The 22,322-nt window shown below is 40.7% G+C and overlaps 1 protein-coding gene across 3 annotated transcripts in view; it reads right to left on the minus strand.

The window, feature by feature from the left end:
• MYLK (myosin light chain kinase) overlaps positions 1–22,322 on the minus strand; it is a 143,839-nt gene that overhangs the window by 32,939 nt on the left and 88,578 nt on the right. For all 3 annotated transcript variants that reach the window (XM_044437945.1, XM_044437943.1, XM_044437946.1), the window contains 4 exons: positions 21,582–21,698; positions 7,491–7,541; positions 5,028–5,155; positions 877–1,030 (listed from right to left, as the gene is read on the minus strand). In XM_044437945.1, coding sequence (XP_044293880.1) covers positions 877–1,030; positions 5,028–5,155; positions 7,491–7,541; positions 21,582–21,698 — 450 coding nt within the window. The remainder of the gene's footprint in view (positions 1–876; positions 1,031–5,027; positions 5,156–7,490; positions 7,542–21,581; positions 21,699–22,322) is intronic.

Raw genomic sequence — 22,322 nt, forward strand, 5'->3', positions numbered from 1 at the left:
TACTAAGCCACTTTGGAAAGCAGGAAAAACAGGTTTGCAGCTAGCTTTTGTAATGTCTGGTAGAAAAAAAACAGCAAAAGGGGAAACAAGCTGTGGCAAGCCAAAAACACCCTTATGCCCATGGTCCACTGAAACATTGCGTATTAGCTTCTAATAGGAAGCCTGATGATCATGCAATAGAATGAGTGTGATAAGTTGAAATTATGGATTTTTGATTGGCATGTATACCTCTTTCTCATATTCGTAGAAACATAGAGCAAATCAGAAGGGGTCTCCCGGGCCACCTAGTCTGACCCCCGGCTCCAGCCGGAACTGCTCACGACATGCCCACCACAATCTGAAAAACTTCTGCGCTCTTTACTTGGCTGTCCTGAGTCTGGCCTAAAAACTGGTGTTACAAAAGGCTTACAGGATGTTAAAGTTGTGTCTGTCAATCGTGCAAGACACTGATGTCTATATGTCAAAGTTCAGTTCATCTGTTTGCTAAATATAGATGATTCTATCTGATCTTGCAAAAGCCATTATTGTGAAAAAAAACCCAAAAGTTTTTCTAAGGTTGCTACTGATCAGCAGCACAATAAGGCATTTAAAGATGTAATTAGAGAAAGTTAAAAATTCCAGGCAATTGTCCAGCACAGGTTCAAGTTAAATATAAAGATGCTGGTCAGTAAAAGGCAATTTCTAATTTCTTAACTGAGAACATGTCTTTATTAGATAATTATTGTTCTCCAAACTGTTGCCTTGCTTTCTTGTAAGGTCACTGATAAAATTTTCATCAGTAACCTGAAACTTAAAAGCTTATGTGCTTTAAACCAGGATATAGACATGCTCCAGCAACACAGAAGACAAAAAATAATAATAATCTAGTGCACTTACCTACAACCGTGAGGTTGACCTGGGCCTGTCTGCTGCCCAGCTTGTTTTCTACCATTAAAGTATAGCATCCGCAATGTTCCTGCTTCGTGGAAGAGATAGTTAGCTTACTGCTGTTCTCGGCATTCTCTATTTTGATGTGCTCATTCTCTTGGATCTGTCAAATTAAACAGGTAGATTAAAACAGGTATTCAGAAAACTTAAACTAAAAAGTGAACCAGGACTTGCCAGACATATTAATAGGAGAAAAAGTATGTTTGCCTAGGTATACCAATCCGTTTTTCCTATTAAGACTGTATTAAGTTTGGTTTCAAATTCCTTGGAGCCGCATTCAAGAATCTCCTGTCATACCATATGCTGTTCCCAACCCATTAGCTAGAAATCTATTAGGGAGTTATACAGGGAGGAATAGTTTTGACCATCCTACCGACTCTGTTCAACATTTAGGACCATAACATACTATGTCTTTTTCAGAAAATGAATAATAGCAGAAAAAGCAAGACTGACCAAAAGCACAAGTAATTTGTAAAATCAATAAATATCTAATATTTTGAAATCTGAAGGTCCTTTTCAAGTATAATCAGAATTAGCACAAATTAACATTTAATGGTTTACTCACTTAAACATATTGACAACCTCATTTACAACACTTAACTTTGTAAACTCTTTCAAGTAAAGTAAACAGATTTCAGTAATGTCATAAGAACAGTATCCACACCATCGCTGCAATTGGTTGAAGTCTTAGCGGAGATTATTTTTCCCTGCTCTATCACTATGAATGGTGATTTTAGGATCCGAGGAGGACCTGGAGCACACGTGCTCTTTGTGTAATAGTATTTATTTATTTAGAATTTTTGTATGCTGACCCATCGCTTATAGCCTCAGGACGGCTCACATAAAATAAACATAATACATAGTAAAATACAATTAAAAACCCAGAATCATCCTGGCTGCAAAATCAAAACCTATAGATATTAAGAGTTGTTAAAAGCAAATAACGATGGCACCAAGCGGACCTCTCTGGGGAGTGCATTCCATAGATGGGGCGCCACCGCAGAGAAAGCCCTCCTCCGGGTACTTTGCCTCTTGATGTCTCTCCCAGAGGAGGGCCTCTGCTGCCGATCTCAAGGAGTGGGAGGGCAAATATGGAAGCAGTGAAAGTCCTAACTGAAAGATTTCATGTCTCACAGGAACTCCCTTTATACTAGGTACTGCACTCACATAAATAATTCAATATCCAGAACTAAGAACCTATATTTCAAAAGAAGACAAAGTCCCTGGGTTCTACCTCTTACTTCTAAAGACTAGGGTGGTTGGTGTGGGGAACAGACATGGGGGAAGGCATGTTGCCAGAATAATTTGCAGAAAGATGAAAAGGGGGAAGGAGCATCCAATCAGCTCCTTTAGGCCTTGTTCAGATACTACACTGCAGTAGTGTTTACTTCTCTAGAACTTGTGAGACCTCCTTAGTTAGAACTGTCAGGTTTTATCCGTGGGTGGTATCCAGCAGGGTACTGTGGCCCTGCTGATTTGGTACCACAAGAGACACCTCCCTTCAATTTTGTTGAGCAGGATTCAACACTTCTTAGAAGACTCATCAAAATGAGTGGAAACACTCCTTCTGGCCTGGGAGAGACTGCCAGAACTCCCTTATGTGAGCCCAGCTGACCTGCTCCATTCCAGAAATTAGCATTTTAATTCATTTGCAGTTACTTCTGGAAGTGCTAAATCTCTTCTGCAGAAACAGTGGGTGTTCTTGCAGAATGGAATCAGCAGGAGCTCAGCAGCCCATGAATTCTGGCCACAGCTGAAAATTCAGGAAGGCCCATTCAAGAGCATCTGTGAAGAAAAACACAGATTCAACCTGACACACTTCCTGCAGTGTTCATGCTTGCTGGAGTGCACCGGTGCTTTTTACCAGTGAGGTAAGCAAGTTATTCAACTCACACATACACCCAGTCAGTATATATTGCCCATGAGAAGCAATTCTAATAATTAGTGAGTAATGGGTATATGAATACTATGCATATAAATATTAGTCTCATAATAAGAAATAGAGCACAGAATATAATTAAGCCAAAAATGCCTTTTAAAAAGCAATCAGTTCCAGCCTTTGACGTAGCACCCTCCAGATGTGGACTAAAATTCCCATCATCAGCATCCCAGTACTGATTTTGGATGATAGTGACTACAGTCCAGCACATCTGAAGAGTGCCTTCTCAGAAAGAGCAGTCTGTGCTTTTACCTGTGGATTAAAATAAAAAGCCACAGCAAATGCTTCAATTTTCCAAACTAGATAGAATAAATCAAATTGCACTGTAACAGAAACAAAGATATGGAACTCTACCCATTCTCAGAGGACTAAAATGAACTTTGTCAGTGCAAAATGTGCTTTGAACTATTTTTCCATGGAGCCAAGATGAGAACCGCAGCACTAAATGTCAACAATATTTTGAACTGGATGTTCATGAAGTTTGGTCAAGACACCAACAAAAAGGCACACACTTTATTTTAAGCATTAAAAAAAAGATAGTGTTTTCCACACCTGAAAGTAAATAGTAAAGACACTGACCTCCCTCACCCTGCTGCATTACCTGTTAGATAAGTTTCTCCAGCTTATTCACAGAGCTTCATTAAAAGGGAAGTCTAAATAATTTGGCTTTTCCTGCCATAATCTTGAGACTTGTCAATTTAGCAAGTAGCCACACACAGCTAAACCTGCAGGACTACTAATAAAAACTCAGTGTCTCAGGAGGAAAGATAAGCTATACATTTAATTTTCAATAAACATTATTTTGTCTTTGCTACATACTAGAGGAGCTGAAATGGCATGGCAATCAGGAAATCTTAATTCAGATTCAGTGCAGCAAAAGAAAACTAAACATATGCATCAGGCATCATTTCCAGACTCTTACCAGGGAAAGATGCTGTCTATATAAAACATTTTTTGTACAGTAAACGCTTTATCGGGGGAACTCTTCTTTTTTTCTGGATAATTTCTGGCATGCTGATGTGGTTTCATGAATGTACCAACTTGTGGCAAGAACAGAAAATGACATTGAGGCAGGAATGTATGAGCTTGCCACTTGTCCAAACAGATCGTTGGGATTTCAAGGATACTGGATCTGATCAGCTGGTTTTGCTCATCTACCATGGGTGAGGCCTAGGACTCAGCAAGAGAGCCCAAGGCAGACAGAAGGCATCTTGGCTGCCTAGGAGCTAGCACCTTCCTTCTGCTTTCGTGCCTAGATCTATATATTTATGACAGATATTTCTATCATGACTTTTAAGCTTAAAGCTGAACAACTCAAGGTAGCGAAGATGAACAAAATGCTAAAAACACAGCATTACAGAAATCAAAAGGACTTACAAAACATACCAAATACAGTGTCAGCAAAACTGCAAAAGTCATCCAGAAGAAGTTCACAAGCAGAATTATTGACTAATACACATGGCAAAGGGCTGTCTGACTCAAAATGTTTTCAAAGGCAGCAAAGCCGGATGGATTTACAAGGTAAGAATTCCCAGATGGTGGGAAAGAAACCCACTTTCTAGCACTGATTCCATACCTAGTTTCCTAATCTCAAATCCCAATCCTGTTAATATAGTATCACTCCTGTTCCCATCTGCAGATGGTTGGGTTTAATTTTTGCTCAGCTAAAGAAAGGTGTAAAAATCTTTCCCACAGATTAGAGATTTTCATTAGAAGTGAGCTGAGAAGAAAGCAAATGAACCCCCATTTCCACAACCCCAATCTTCATAGGGAGGCACAGCACATGCTTTCTACCTTTGTGAAAGTACAGGTGACATATTTAATGGCTTGTGTAGCCTGGGCCTCTCTCCCAAGAAAACAAAGTTATTTTCAAACCATCCATATGTCAGGCATCACCCCCACACTGACTCAGCAGTGATATTCAGCATGGATATGTATGCTACAATTATTGTTACCAACGTGGTTTTTTTCATCATATGAAAGGCTTGCCCTAGCTGATGAATATGTATATAATTTCTTTTATGCATCTGGCATTTGGCTGTATGGGAAAAATATCATTATCGGACTTCATTAACACTTCACACCTGCACATGTTCTTCTGAGATCCCACCTTTCACCACACAACCCATGATGAAAAGAACAGCAACAAGGATTGGACTACCTGCTTGCGGAATTTCATCCAGGTACACGTTAAGGGTAGAGTTCCTGCTACTTTGCACAACAGTTCCACGGATTCGCCAACCCGCACTTTTTGGTCTTCTGGGAACTGAACAATCTGAGGTGGAAGAACTGATTAAAAAAAGAGGGACTTTTTAGAGGCTATGTTTCTTGGAAAGGAGCAAGCCCCTCCTTCTCCCTTGCCATTCCATGTAACTTCAGGTGTGTGGAAAAATATTTTTTGTCCACATGGGCCTTCCTTTCCCCATTTCTTTTGAGGTACAGCTGCTTCCAACATCACTCTCTACACTTACTGACATATTGAAGTTATCATGGGCACTTTGTATGCAATAAATGGGAACAGGTTATCCATCCAGTGTTCCAAAACTAAATCTAGTATCCTGTCCACAGGTTCATTCATGAAATGTTTCTGCCTCTACTGAACAGCTTGCTGAATTTGGGTCCCAAGTAGAAATACTACTAAAAGTTCTTTTCAGCCAGGCTTGCAAGATCCCCCAGCTCAAAGAAGCATCAAATTTTACAAGCCTTCAAATTCGTCTCTGGTTCTTGGTTAAACTCCAAGTGGAGAAAGAACTGCCAGCTTTCTGCTGACATACATCGTATGCTGTCAGCTCTCCGCTACCCAAGTGAAATCTGTGTGTCCTGGATGAAAGCTTTAGCTGCTCACAATCATACACTACAACAGTTCTGTGGGCATCCTAAATCATCAGCTGCCAAAGCAGCAAGTCCTGTTCAGCCTTAGAGATGCCCTGCAGGGCTCTCCAGGAATCAGCTGGCTTCTTTGGCAGTGCTTGGAAGAGCAGGGGAGACGGCTGGGAGGGAAACACACCCCATCACAGAGAACCATGTAGTTAGAAGTGTCCTCTATTGAGGAAGGGCTCCTCCTTTGGTTTTAATCCCTCCAACTGCTCTATAGCTGTGGCAGGCACTCTCACTCGCTCTGTGTGTGTGTGTGTGTGTGAGTAACTTGGAAAGTCAATTTCCAAGTTACTCAAAATAGAGCTTGGGACACCTCAATAATCTCTAGTCTTAGCTATTTTCTGGACCCTTCCAAAATCCCATTCAAATATCTGGGTTTTTTAACTTTTGAAGACTGTAAACAACAGAATGGCAAGTAAACACTTCTCAGGCTGGCATAAGAGATGGTTGACGGACAATATTATAGTTGGTGAAACCCAAGTTGGTTTGGTATGAGGGCATTTGTACCAGAGAAAGCTGTACATTGCATTTTATCATATTTTTACAAAAACAGAAAAAACTGAATAATCTTTGACCTGGTCTTCTGTTGTATGCGTAGGTAAAAGCCTCAGTATTGATACCACCAAATGCTCAATAACCAGAACAGCTAAAGAGGTAACCAAGAGTTAGCCAAGAGATTCCATGAAGCTGAAGCACAAAGGCAGAAGGGAAACAAGGCTACAGCCTCAAATCTCCTGAAAAACTAGCTCTGTTGGACCTGTCTTCTCAAATAGGGTGTCAGAGGAAGCAGGGGCACACTGTCTTTCCAGCTGGGTGTCCTCCCAGAACTATTTCCATTCCAGTGTTTATTGGTCAGTATAAGAACTATAGTTTAAGAATTTACTGCTGACTTTGCCTTTTCTCCCCTTTCCCCCTTTGCTTTTGCCTCATGTCGTTTATATAGTAAGTGGGCAGGCAGGAACTCCTTATTCACGTTATGTAAGCACTCTGGGGACCTTCTGGCCTTTCTCAAAGAGTGAAGTAAACAGGCTTTAATTAAATAAATGCTGGTCTGAGCCACACCTCACAAATCTTTCAAATGGGTGCAAATAACAAGGATAGTAAAGAAAGGTATCAAACAAGTCTTGCAAGATAGTTCATTGTTTCCTGTAGAAATTGGTCCCACTCCTCTTATAAAAGAGCCTTCCAAGTAAACAGAATCAAATTCTGAGTCAGATGAAAAGGTGGGGCCAGAATCTGTAGCTGAAATGCCAAAGCCAATGGACCCAGAGTTACCCAGGCAGTCACTGGGAATCAGTTTCACATTCTGTGGGAAACTTTAGTGAGCACTGGCCCTAAGCTGTACAGAGTATAGAGCACTGGCCCTAAGCTGAGGACATGGCATTAAGTTAGGAGGGTAGACAGTTGAGAAGCCTCAGACATTCCTAGCAATCGGCCCTGAAAGTGCCGATTAGGAATTGCTAGGAGGAGGACCCACCTTGAAAGTGTGGTTTCCTCTTTTCAGTTGAGGAGGAGAGGGATTCAGTTTGGAATCAACTTACCATTAAGTCACCTCTATCTAACAGCCCAATATTCTAACTTTGCTGGTTCCTTTTGCTATTGACTTCTGCAACACTCTGCTTTTGTACTACAAAGCCAGCCCAGCTGATCAGCTTTAATCTAATTAAACCCTTTAGGTAGAAAACCTGTGTCCTGATCAATGGGGAAGGAGGAGGGGAAGTATTTCTAGTACATTATAAATCAATACCTGCTTTAGGTGGAGTCTTTGGAGTTCGTTTCTTCTTTACTGTAGCCTCACCTAATGAGAAAAGCAACACAAAAATAGAAGTTGGCTTAAAGAAGCAACTCATCATGAACAAATTAAATTACATGAATTTCTGTTATGTATAATATACATTACAACTCATATAAGATTATTATTCATAATCTTATGAATAAAAGATTTAGGTTTAAAATAAAATCAGCTTAATAAGACCTCTGTAAATGATGCAGTGACATCAAGGAAGGAATCTGTAGCTTGCATAAACAACATCCAACATTATGTTGGCTTTCCCAGAGAATTCTGTTTATTTAATTTAATCTGTTATTCAGAAGATTAAAATTATTATGCATTAAGAGAACAAGCCTATGAGTGCTAGACAGAATCCAGGAGGCCACAGGAGATATATATATTTATTCCCACAACATCCCTGTGAAGAATGTTGGGCTGAGAGTCTATGACTAGCCCAAAGTCTCCCAGTTGGATGAATGAGCACTAGAACTCAGATCCCCTGAGTCCAAGTCCTGCACTCTTAACCATTACACTATCCTGGCTCACTGTATACTTGGGATTCCCCAAAGTGAGGTCAGAGAGAGAGCTCAGTGCTGAGGATCCATGCTCCAATCCTCCTCCTCCCACTGCAGCCAGCACAGCAAGAAAAGCACTGATTACTTCTCAGGAACAGGAAATCAAGGGACGGTGGCAGGGAAGGAAAGAGACTGATGGTGCTCCAGTCTCCTTTTCTCTCTTTATGAAGCACCTTGGCTAGATAGCTCAAAGTAGCCTTGCAGTGGAACTGCAGAGTGGGAGGAAGGAAGAGGCAGAGATGACCTCTGCTGCTCCTCCAGCTCTGCATTGGTTGCATGCAAGTTTCTGAGCTCAGAAAGTGAGCATCAAGGTGCAATCAATAGGAATGCTCCCTAATCATGCCAGCTTTATGATTGGTCCCTGGTGCGCCCTGATTTGGATAAGCACCATAAAATATTAATGGCACCAAGGCCCTAAATTGCCTCCTTGCAGTTGGTATTAGCCACAGAGGAGGAAAAAAAGTTAGGCCTGCAAGTTTTTTTTCTACGGTATATAGCAGCTGAGGTGGGGGTAGAAATCTGGAGCATGAGGCAAATCTGGAGTATGAGGCTCGACTATACCACTGATGCCTATTCCTAATAAGAAACAATAATTTCATGTGTTTCCTGCAAAAACACTCTAGTTCAATTACTGAAATCTCCTTAGAAAAGGATCAGGGAGCAGATGATGGGACTGGCCTCAGTCTAAGAGCCTGGAGAGACACTGCTGGTCCAAGTGGATGATTCTGGGCCAGACAGGCTTACCTGATAGATGCAACTTCCTTGTAATTAGTTTGGATGCTTCACGCAATCAGGATAATCACAGTAAAACAAGCTAATGCTAAAGGTGCTAGATTTTGCGGAGAGAGGAAGAGACTGTATAGGAGTCATCCAGTCAGATGACTAACATCCCAATATAAAATACTCCTGGAGACAGAAAAAGAATGCAATGCTCCTGTATTAACATTTTAAAACTGCCTGCAGCGCACTCCCCACTGCTCCAATATTCCATGGTGATTTAAGTGAGTTTGTACAGGTGGTTGATTAAGTGAAGATGCACACCTGGAGATTTCTTAGGAATTTATTTTGTGTGTGTGTGGGTGAAATATGCATCAGATCATGGGCCAAAGCCACATATGATTCCCCAATATAATGAAAGCCAGCTGCATGGCTTGTTCTTGAATGGGCCATTTCCATCCATTAGCATTGCCAAAGATCTGTTTCTGGCAAAGATGTAAATTGGTAGAATCTGTTTGTTGATACTGATCAACACAGCTGCCTACAAGTTTGGACTCTCCTTGGGTGTAAGTTAAACCTTTGCACTTCAAAATTTACCACCAGACATTTAGGCATTTATTCAGAAGAATATTTACCATTCTTTTTCTTAAATACACAAATCAACTATATATTTTTTAAAAAAGCAGGTTTGGATTACAAAGCATCAAAAGACTGTCATTAAAGCAGCATCATTTTAGGCACAAGAGATGACTTGTGATGTGAGGAGAGATGACTTTAGCTACTATGGAACATTTTGCCCTGCCATTTCCATGGCTCGAATTTAAAGAGTCCCAATAAGCAGAGATGCTCCAAGGCATCTCTGTTTGCCTCTGTCTCAGTCCCGCTCTCGTTTCCCTTTTCAGGCATTTTACTAAAAATAGCAACACTGAACTTCCAACTGCTCTTGCTTCTCCATAAACAGCTCTCAGCACAGTCTCAGCCACAGTAAAACCAACAAGTGGAAAAATCTGCACCAGTGGATGGGAACCATCCGAGCAAGGCCTGCATCTGCAAGTCCTTTCCACTCAGAGCTGCTGCACACAGGAAAGACTTCATATATCAGTATCACTTCTGTATAACAAAATGTGCACTCTTTGTATATTTTGTGGCATGTGCAATGCTCTGGGCATCCCCATACACAAACTGGTATAAAAGGAGGCAGAGAGAAGCCCCCTCAAGTGTCATTTCCTTGGTGAGGTACAAATAAAATAGGCAAACATGTTTTCTGTGCAGGAGACTAGCTAGAAACTAGTGAGCATGCCTCTCCAGGCATGTGCTAATCAAACACCAAAGTCATGGGGTCTTTGCCATAAGCTAAATTTAAAAGGACAAAGGTAAAGACTGTGAAATGGTCCTTCATATAATGTTAATAGCATGCCATACTGTGGTTTTATTTTTGCCATGGAATCCTATACATGCCTATTTAGATTTGAGTCCCACTAAATTGACTAGGGTTTACTCTGCGGCAAGTGAGTATGAGATGACAGCCTTCCACTGCAGTCCTATCCACACATACTCAGATGTAAGCGCCACTGATTTCAGTGGAACTTGCCACCAGATGAGTAGGAATAGAGCAGTATGACTACAGATCGGGAGGATGTGCTGCTTTGTACGAGTGTGACTGCACTATAATCAAGATGACAGTCCCTCTTGCTGCTACACAAATCAGCCACAAATACTTGCTATGTGCTATGCCACAGGTATCAACTGCATGGAATCAACATTTCTCAGGTTCGTTTGGGAAGTGGTTCCTCGGGGGCTTTGTAATATATTTACTGCTTATGTTGGAACTAGTGGCAAGGTGGAAGCACAGGACTGTTCAGTAATCACTGCTGTCGAGAAGTGCCAACACCAGTTTTGAGGGGTTAACTGCAAGTACATGCTGATGTACATATAAAGCCAGATACTGCTTTTTTTTTTTAAAGCCATTCTTGGAGGGAGAAATTTGGAACAAAAACGCAATGTAGGGGAGGGGAAGCTATGTGTCTGCTTGCTTCATATCACCTCCAAATACCTTCCCCTTTGCTCCCTGCTATCAAGAATCCACATGAGCCAGGACAGGTACCTAGAGATGCCATTGACCCATTCTAGCACTTTCAAAAGCTGAGACATCCAAGCAGCCTGAGTCAGCAGAATATGGGATGCAAATCATGCAAAAGGCTCCCCTATTATGGTTGCCGAGAGGGGAAACCGAGAGATAAACATAATTTTTATAGGAGAAAACATATTTTTAGCATGAACAAGGAAATAACTAAAGGTTCTGCATTCTTACTGAAGCCATAAAGAATTGTACCAATGTGTTCCAGCACCAGAACAACACAGAGAGAAAATGCTTACTCTCTTATCCCTCCCTCACCTTGGGAGGTTCCTTCAAACCCAGGGCTGGCTACTGTTAATGACTGCAGCAGCAGGAGACAATGGCTTCCCCTTCCCTGCACAATATGCCACACTGTAAAGCTTTTTCAAAACACAAGCTTATAGCTAAGCTTCTAAAGCTCCACACTTACGCTCCCTAACAAGCAGCTTGATATTTTGAAATGCTCACCATTTAGCAACTCAGACTTCAGCAGCACATGCTGGACAGCCCACACTGGGGATGATGTCAAGCCCTACTCTGGGAAGCAGAGATCTGCTTGAAGATGCTTTTTTCAAGTTTTGGGTTAAAAGGGCTGTTCATTTATCTCTGTGCTGCCAATTACAGTGTACCATTTGACAGCAATGGCTTTGGCTATTGCTATAGCATCAAGGATGGGATAACCATTGCAGAGATAACATGAATGGTATGGAGAAGATTTTAGAGATAAGTGGTGCATTTATTGGCTAGACCGGAAAATAACATTTTTAGAGAAAGAAAATGTGCCTCTGAAGCAGCAAAATCCTGGTGTGACACATGTAATGCACAGATAAGCTTTCATGATCCACTTCTATGCACAGCAATCAATAGGAATCGCCCTTCTTCTCTCTCTGTCCCCAGATAGCCATGCAGAAAATAAACTGTAAATAAAGCCCTCATGGAAAATTCTGCTCTTTGCCAATATTAACTCAGTAACAGCTTGTGTCTGGATGGCATAAACTATAAAGCATAATAACCTGGCTGAGACTCAAGTAACATACCTAGCATAAATTTAACTTGGTGCCAAGGAAGAATGGCTTGTACAACTAGAACATTACCTACTGCTTTTCCACATATTATGGCAACTGGACTGCCACTGGTACACTGACTACTTGAACAAACTATCTGCTTATAAGGACAGATCCTACACACACCTTAAAGCGGAAGACCAAGGTGATTTCTATGTCAATGGATGGGATTGGAAAGAAAAATCCCTTCTCAGGGCATGGCTCTTAGGCATAGAATCTGCATAGGGCTTGGATGAAGCACAGAATTCCAATCTATGCAAAGGCAGGGCAGGATGGAGGATTCCGGAAGAAAGGAGGTATAAAGATTTTGCTGAAGAAGACTGCCCCCATCAAATTCTGTAGAAAAAGAGCAACTGGGGGAAGCATCACGAAGGAGGCAGCAGTTTGGGTGCTAACTATGACAGTATTCATGTTTGATGCTTTTATAATTGGAACTTGGAAGTACTGTTTGTTCTCTCACTGAAGAACTGGGAAATGGAAAATAAATGAAAGTACTTTATGGATTTGGTTACATACCATGCAACTGAGATATTTTATATCAAGGTTTCTACAGCAACATTTCTATGAAATGGCTACTGTAGACTTTATTCTTTTAACTGGGTGGGTTTCTAGTTACTGTGGAAATAACGAAAATGATGAAGAACTTTGCACATCTTTGCTCCAATATCCGATTACACTGGTGCTGTAATACTCTATTCCATTCAAGAAAGAAGAGGTAATGCTGGGATTCAAGTTTAGCTGAATACTTCACCCCCTAAGACTATTTGTCCATTCTAAAAGTACGGTCAGAGTATGGTGAGTATTTGCAAATTTTAGAGGACAGCAGAAATTTAAAAATGTATATGCACTGGCTTACTTGTAAAAATGTTTTGGAAGTCTTTTTTCTCAAAACAAGAAAAACAAAACAATGATGTCACTTTGAGCTTGCCTGTCCCAGCATCATGGAGATGCTCCCTCTGAAATTTGGGAAGAAATGTTCTTGGGAAAGGTATTACACCATGACATACATTTTTCTTATTACAACAACGCCAACACCAACACTGCCACCTTGTCTCTAAAGCCCCAATAAGAACTTATTTTATATTAATTCCATAGTCATGAAGCATTTTCATTCCCTTTTCCAAAGTACAAATACTTGCTGAACTAAAGAGTATTCTTTGATACTAGAATTTGATATTCTAGTTAGTTATTTTCTTTGATTTGATATCCCAAATACTTCGGCCCAGCACTAACAGGGATATCAAATCAAAGAAAATAACAAAAGGATATTTCCACAGGTTTTGTTCTGGACAGTATCAGTTGTGACATTTATTAACAATACTCCACAGGAGGACAGAATAATGTAGCCAAAACATTTGTTTGACATAAACTCAGACAGGTCTCATGCAGTAGCAGGCATAAAGATTTATTTCTTTAAGGATCCAAGATACCACAAAACGTTGCTTTGATTGTTGGAAAAAAGACAGAGAGAAAGAAAGAAAACAATCTGACATACTGAAATCTTTAAAACAGTTGGAAGTGTTTTTTAAGGAGCACAAGGGGAGATGTGTTTCATCTGTGGCTTAATACTTGAGGAGTTTTCAAACACTACTTTAGTAAACTTCCCTAAGAAAATGATTAGGAGAAGTATGTTGGGAAAGTCTGGACTCCGCATACACACTGTGTGGCTTGCCCCATGGCTGCCAGGGGCTGAGGCCAGGACTGGGATGGTCCCGGTGAGCATGGCCTCCAGCTCTCCTGGTGTCCCAAAGTAGCCACACCCACTTCCACTGGTACCACCATCTTCCCCTAACTCCCACATGTTTGGTGATTCCTTGGGGCTTTTGTGTAGGGTCTTCCCTATGCAAAAGTGTTGAGATTATTTAAGGCATTATTTTGTTTAAGCTAAAATAAGGTGGTGGCTTTCACAAAATTATTTTGGCCCTTCTCTTTCTGCCCCTGGAAAGAGAAGGAATGGAATGTGGCCTCTGAAAACTTTTCCAAAATTCAGCCCATGGGTGAAAAAGGTTCTGTATCTCTTCCTTATAAAAATAAAAAGAAATTAATTCACACAATACACTTTGTGAAACAAGCGGGAGAATTTTGCAACAAGCAGCGTGAGGAAGTATTTTCTCTGAGACTTAATATCTGACTGGTTTTCACAGAGTGTTTTAGCAAGGTTTCCTAAGAAAATGATTTGGAGAAGCCCCAGAATTAAAATAACCATTTGTATAAAGATTATTTACTGAAATTAGTTAAAACAAAATTGACGGTGAGTTTAGAAGTTCTCCATTGGCAAAAGAATCACAAATCCGACATTCATAGCATCATTTAAATGCTGGAATTGTATGGAAAAACACCTCTGACATTTCAGTACTTTTGGCTTCAGAGACATTCTTGTTTCTTCATTTTTTATCATGCTTCTTTCTGCCAACCCCTTTCTGATTCTTCTTTCAGGCTCTCTCACACAATGAAGTGAAGCCTGAACCTTTCAGAGCTATTAATATAACATAAGCATAACGATATGGGACACTGAAAAAATCAGATGCAGTGAAATGGCAGCATTTATATCTTGGTGTCCTTTGATCTACAATATAGGACCATATCCACAACACACACCTACACATTCACTAAGACAATATTTCCAAGATTTCACTTGCACAAGTGGGTGATTTTTTTCATCCTTTCATCCCTAGTTGTAGGCACTAAGCTCTACATATTCTGACAAAAGTGAGCAAGTGTCCCCAAAGAAATTTAAAAGAAATATTCCAAGCAGCATACTGTTCAGACAACCTCCTGGAACCTATTTGTGTTTGAGTTCCTTATTTGGGGTAAAAGGAAAATGCCAGGGAGGAGAGGCAGAGCAAAGCAGAACAGACTTGCAGAAAAGTTTTATCAACGGTTAATAAACAGTTACTGAATTTGTGAAAGTCAAAGGTTTGCACAGCAAAACAGAGCACTCCCTGAGCTGGGCACAGAATCCCACCAAGAAGAGACCAAGCTGAGAAACAGCCTGCTTATGAATTCCCTGTAAGCCCTTCCTACAGCCCATATGATTCGTAACAAGTGGTGCAGTTGTAAAATTTGAATGGCAGACACTCATGACCGTCCCCTATGCCATGCCTCAAGGGCAGCCGAAACACCTGTGTGCACCTGTGTTGATCTACAAACAAACCAGTCCTGACAGTGTTGCTTTCCTCAGGTCTTTCGCAAATCTAACTGATCTTAATTATTCACTCAAGGCCAAGCCATCCCAGAATATATTGCATTGCAACAGCAAACGATGTATTTTTGTGGGAACATCCATTTCTTCACCAGCTACTGCGATAATTGCAGCAAAACTCTGAGGAAACCGGGAACACTGAAGGTGCGGGTAGCAGATGTCCCTGTCCTTCTGGGCACTGCATCCTGTTAACCCAAGCTCTGCTACACCACAACTGCGAACAATCCCACAGGTTGGGAAGAAGGGTCAGGGAGAAGGTAACAGGGACTCTGCCTAAACTTTAACACAGTTGGTATTCCTCAGGTTTGGTTAGGCAAGCTTTGAGATTTCATGGTTTCCTTCTAATCCCTGTAGGCTAGTTCAGAAATTACAGCACTTCCTTAGATCCTGGGGGGCCTTTATGTAGTTCCTTCTAATGTCCCAGGACTTGAATAAAAATTAGAAACAAGGAGCACGGGGGGCTGAAAACATAAAGAAAAACATTTTGACAACAGCAAAAATGAAAACTAAACTGGACAGATACTCTACTGCTATTCACAGTGTGTGAACAAACCTTCAACAGCTTCATTTGTGTTTTGACAAGGCCATTGTAAAAAAATTAATGCAACAACTTGAACTGGATTTTTTAAAAAATACAGAGAAACCAAGACTACAAAATGAGGTTTTCTGTTTATACCAGCTCCAGAAAGACATAACTTTGGGTTTTTAGTAGCAAGATTGCATAAACATTATTTAATCCATCTTAGTATAAAATTCTTCACCTCACATAAACCTAAAGAGTAATTTTAATATCATTTATTTCAATTCAAATATGAACACCTATAAAACTAGGCAATCTAGTATTTTTATTTTTTAAAAGTGTATTTACTTAAAGTGTTTTTCATATTATTTTCCTGAAGCCACATGTCAAATGAATGCCAGTCAAGATAAACACTGTAAGATTAACACAAAATAGAAACAAAGGGATTCTGCTAGCAAAAACTTCATCCAAGTACAAGATTAATGGCTGGATTTGAAACTGTCAATTTCTATGGATGAAAAGAACACCAGGACTCAAAACATTAATGATGTGAGAATGACACAGAAGCAGTTACACTTTGGCATTAGTGAGGAAAGATCCTATGTCCATGTAGTTGTAAATGTTTAGGAGCCTCCTCTTGTTCGAGTCCCTCCTGACTGGTTTTGGACTGCAACTCCCCTTGTCCCTGACCAGGTGGGGAAAGCTGACAGAAGGTGTTCCACCCTTTTGGAAGTTTCCGAATAGGCGCAGACACTGTACACATGCAAGGCCCTCTTCTCAGTAACATGTGGCTATAAAGGGTCCAGGCCAGTGACTGTAACAGGCCTACATGACCCAAGGGTATGACTCCACTCTCCCATCATGTGTCACCAAGCCTGTGCGGAGATTTGCCTGGACTTGTCTCAACACACATCATCTCTGGACTAAAAATTACAGACTGCAGATTTGTCGTTTGGATGCCTAATTCTTAGGATGGCCAAAACCAATACCTTTATTGGTAAAAAGAAATTTAGGATACTGCAGCACTTCTGAATGTTGACAGAAGAGTCAACCACTAGTAGTGTTCAGGCAGAGAGCAGCATCAGTACTTTGACTCTTAATGTTCAATGAATAAAAACACTTTCCTTAACTGAACTTGGAAAAAAGGTTGATGCAGCAGTCTTATTTATCTAGCTACATATTCTGGAGTTGCTTCAAGAGGTTTAGTCTTTTTTAGTCTTAGAATTTAGTCATGTTATTCCAGCTTAAATATTTCACATGTAACCTATTTATATCAACTTAAGGTAAAAATCTGATCCATATTTAGAAAGAAAAAGCTGATCTCCAGCCAGTTGTAGGAAAGTTTTCTGTTACCCATGCACACGATTGTACCCTTCTGTTTTTAACCATTATTCCTAAACTGAAGCTGCTCTTAACTGGAAAAAATGCTTCTTTTAATCACAAAAAGCCCCAGGAAAGAGTAGCACACTGTCTAAGTTGGGACTAGTCTACTGTAACAGCCAGTAGACAAGAAGATGGGTTTTAAGATGAAACTTCCAAATGACTATCCTAAAAGTTGGCCCAATTCACACATTAACTTTTTCTTATATGGACAAGTTAATTGCTTATTAACTAGGGAGGATAAAACACAAAGTGCAAGCAGCTTTTTAATGGACTAGTCAATGCATATGTGTTCTCATTATATTACACATCCGATTGTACCACTGACGACGGAACAGAAGTAACTAGAAAATGACATCCAGGACACTGAGTTGGATCCACAGTTTCTGTCAATGGGGCTTCACACACAGGATAGTCCCACTGGAGGAAGGGCGGTTCCGCCTCAGCCCTGGAGCTCCTTTGTCTCTAAAAAACTACTCCAAACAGTTGAGGAATCCTCCAGAACAATTCTGGTGCATACAGAAGAAAACGGGCAAAAACTGCCTTTCTCCAGTGGGAGCCATTGATGGATCTCAGTCCCTTTTGTGGATGGAAGGACACTTTTTGTTCACAAAAGGTCACCTTGTATCTAACACCATCTGTGAATACATGATGGCAAGCAGTGGGAAATGGGTTGGGGGGGAACCCTCTGCCAAAATTAATTAAATTTATTAAATCCATCTCTTTAACTGAACACCTCAGACTATTTTAGATAGATCTCCTGCATGAACAGTGAGCTAAAGTAAAATAAAACGCTTTTGCATTTGCCCGTAGCAGAGTAACTTCCAGAAGAACTGTTCTGTTCTAAATGCACCTTATTTAGCTTAGTGCATTTTATTAAAACCAGTTTGCACAGATCTGGGGATCTGTCACTGTAAAATCACCGTCTGCGGTGCAAACATCTGCCCATGAAGGATCGCATGGGCAGGTTCTGACATGGTTTGGGATGTGAGGTAATAGCAACCTTCTATACACAGTGCTGCCTCTTGTAGCCTCAGTTGAAATAATGGTGATCTATTTTGGATTCAGGTACTTTCCTAAACACCTTGCAAAATTCAGGGGAGAAAGGAATAAAAGCATAACTCCTTACTATCCTTCCTCCTTACAAGCACAAAACTCTGGAGTTTTGCTCTTCTTTTCAGTTGGCTTTCAATACTCTAAAATTGCGGGGTGGGAAGACAGTCAAGAATCTAAACAAACTAAGGGGCAATGACTGCACTGGAAAGACTTCTGATTTGCCTTTAATTTGATTCCATTTGGGCTTGAATGCAGATACAAATTGTTGGCTTGTGTGATGTTTAAACAAAAGTTTATTGCACACAACTGCATGGACAGGCTACATTCTGAAGGAAAGAAAAAATAGCTTTCCATACTGTCTAGGAGATTTTGTGTTTAGAACCCTTTAAAGCATTTGTGGATGAGTTTAATACTTTAGAAAATGGATGCAATATGGTTCCACTCAGGTTACTCTAGTTAAGCCCCAACTCAAGTATTCTCAGTTTTGAAAGCATTGGGATCAGCTAGAGGCAGCTTGCAGCAATGCCCTGGAAAAAAACAAGACCACCAAGCCAAAGTTGAAACAACTGATCAAGGTTTAAATTTAGGAATCTAATAAGAGCAGATACCAGGCTGCTATAGTAAAGACAGAAAACATATCTGGAAGCAGTGTTTTCAGAAATGGGGAGAAAGAATGCCTGTGCATGGTACGCACACACAACTGGTAAATTGGATTTGTATGTTTTGTTTCATTTACCAAAAAATATTATCCAGAAGCAGCAGCGGCACACAAGAAATGTGCATGCATCATGGAAGGCCATACTAAAACCACTCTGGCTGATAATGCATATAATGCATCAACCTGTAGCTGAAGTTAAACAGACCTGGGTCTCATCAGTATCTGGAGACCAACTGGAAACCCTATATATGCCACCATGGATTCTATGGAAGAAAGGCAGGATATAAATGAAATAAATATTTTAATATTGCTGGATTCCCTTTGCAAGACTATGCGTTGGTCCATCTGGGATAGGGTCTCCATCTTTACACCTTTCCTGTCCTGATTGCAAAATCTTCAACCAAACATTTACTTTTGTGTCAGTTGTGGCATCAGCATTGACTAGTGCAGGGACAGGCAACTTGCGTCCCTCCAGATTTTTTGATCCACAATTCCTACCAAACTTAGGCAGTCCAAGCCAGCAGAGAGGATCGAAGGGATTCCAGGCTAAAACATCTGAAGGCACACAATTTACCCATTCTTCATCTAGTAGAACAATGGGTATTAGTTTTCTTACCTTTTCAGAATATGTAGTGTTTCTGAGTACAAGAAAAAACAAAAATACTCAAAAGTATTCCCCCCCGTCAAATGATTCCAAAATAAAAATGCTGCTTATCCAGAGCATGAACTTTGTTAACTTGTTGAAGCTAATGGATGAGATATTTGAATGGGAGAATCTTAGAAAAAGAAGCCACTATAAACGGACTGGAGAGTTCATTCTAGCAAGACTTTATATGATTGGTGTAACAGATACCTTACACAAATACCTGCATTCTTTTTTCTCTGTAAGATGAATGGACTTAAATGCTTTCTAGAAGCCCCAAAGTTAGCAAATGACCTTATTTAAAAATTAAGACAATTAGAGAACGAATCCTAGCAGTGGGAGCCAGTGTGCTGTAGTGGTTAGAGTGCTGGACTGGGACTTTGGAGACCCAGGTTCTAATTTGTGCTTGTCCAGTAAACTCACTGGATGACCTTGAGCCAGCCACTGACTCTGAACCTAACCTACCTCACGTGATTGTTGTGAGGATAAAATGGAGAGGTGATAGACCATGTAAGCTGCTTTGGGTTCCTTGTAAGAAGGAAAAAGGCCAGATATACATACAATAATACAATAAACAAGCCTAGATGCAAAGGTGATTGTATCTGGCGAATTCTAATTGGGCAGAATAAACAACTGAGAGCTCATTTTTCTGATGAATTGCCTGCCTTATATGGACTTGAAGGATCCTGCAGTACATCTTGCAACAGCCAGGATCTTGTCTAAAGCCCTTTGCCAAGATTTCACCTCCTCAGGAATTATCTGAAAATGGCTGGAAGGCAACGTAATAGGGAGGGAGATTCTGAAAGAGAACGAACTGTGGAGGCAGCCTGTGAGTATTTAATTCCCCTGGCTTTTAAGTAGACATCAAAAACTGACACGTCATGCATGCCTTTGGAATTCAGTGCATGGAACCACTCACTTTACCCCAAGAAAATGGATGAGAAGTCAAACAAGGCCACTGTGGAAATGATAAGTGAAGTAACACCATGCTCTTTCATTCACGGAATTGATTCTGCTTCGAGCAGTTTCTCAAAAATCAGTCACAGGGTCTGAAGGGATTGTGGCAGAGGGCTGTGCTAGGTATGAGATTTGAACATTCGGGCTATAAGAAAAACCTCAAGTACTGCAGCTTTGGAGCTCTTTCATTTAGGAAAAGGGCCAAGGGAGGGCAGGAGAAGCCTTTATAAAACTTAACATGGTTTCTTCCAATCTAGCCCTTGTGCTGGATGGCAAAGCCCATGTGTTTGATGTACAAAGACCACAACAAAGAACCACAAGTATCCAACCTTGCAGTTCCAGTCTGTAAGTGGGAAGACACTAGATGTTGGAAATGAATGTAGAGACCATCTCTGATTAACCAATATAATAAATACCCTTTACCGGTTTATCCTTGTTTCTGGGGCACTGGGCTTGACTAGCATGGGTGGATGATTCCAAAGTAGTTTAATATAAATAATAAGGGAAGGGAATCAACCACGTATTTTATTTTGGTAGGACCGGTATGAGTGAATGCATAGGGTTGGGCAGAAAGTAGATATCCATGTACTTTGGACTTCAGTTCCCAGCATTCCTTACCATGCTAGGAGGTACTTCTAGAGCTGAAGTTCAAAACATATACTTTCTGCCTACCCTTGCAATAGAGCACAGAACAAGAATGAGAGAAGTATCCATTTAATTTATTTAATTCATGTACACCCAACCTTTTGGTTCAGAAGCACCCAAGCCAGTTCATTACAAGTGACTTTAGAATGCCACAAATTCTGATAGTTACACCATATTAATAGCTCTGATAACACTGAGAGTTTTTTTAGTCAATTCAGAAGCAAAGTTTTGGCAGCCCAAGCATGGAAGATCTTTAGCTAACCCGCCACTATGTGGACCCAGTGCTCAGTTCCATACAGTTGATTCACTGTTTGGTTTAGGGATTGAATTACAAGATTTTCATGGAAAGAATGTGGAAGGAAGGATGGAAGGAAAGAAAAAACAGTGCACACGCACTTTTTTCAGTCCCACAAATCAAAATCAGATTGCGACAATCTGGAATTTGGCATAAACAGGATCAGAGCAGCATAAGTTGAAGGAGGGCTGGAGAGTCTTTTTAATGAAGGGTTTTCCAACTCAGGTCAGTTTACTCACCTTCCACCAAAACACTGCAAGTACATTCTGCTTTTCCTGCAGTATTCTCAGCTATGCATTTGTACCTGCCTTCATCTTCAGGAAAGGTCTTGTCAATGACTAAGGAACATCGTGATCCTTAAGGGGAAGAAAGAGAGGCTAGAGGTTAGAGGGGCCAACAGCCTTACTAAATACAGAAGTACAGTGCTGTTAAAATCACAATTGGTCTTAAAGTGGAAAAACTGAAAAATGAGCAAGGAATCTCTTTTCAGATTCTTCCACTGCCTTGGTTCCCTCATAAGAACAACCTTCTCACATTTAATCCTCTTCTGGATCACTTGTGAAGTAAGCCGCATGGGCACAACAAGTGACCAAACTCCAGTCCCTCTTATGTGGAACTGGCTGCAGCAATGGTCCTGGAGTAGCAGAGGGGCACAACTCTGAAGGTGGATCCCCTATTAGAGCAGAGCAAGGCAAACCTAACGTGGCCTTTGAGTTCCTGCACAAAGGTGCTTTTAAATGCTCCCTGTGAAACTGAGGTACCGATGTCACTGGTTGACTTGAAAAGCAGACCTGGAAGCACAGAGAAGGTTGCTGAGGTTCATTGCACATCAGGGACAGGATGGCATGGGAACACACATTGCCAACACTGTTCCTGAAGTCGCAAGCATTGCTGGAATGGTCGGACACGACTTCGCGACTAACAACAACAAAATCTAGAAAAAATGGGACATTGGAATAGGATTTTCACTTGACCCAAAT

Source organism: Varanus komodoensis, unplaced genomic scaffold (assembly GCF_004798865.1).
Source record: "Varanus komodoensis strain SLA01 unplaced genomic scaffold, ASM479886v1 scaffold32, whole genome shotgun sequence".
Classification (NCBI taxonomy): domain Eukaryota; kingdom Metazoa; phylum Chordata; class Lepidosauria; order Squamata; family Varanidae; genus Varanus; species Varanus komodoensis.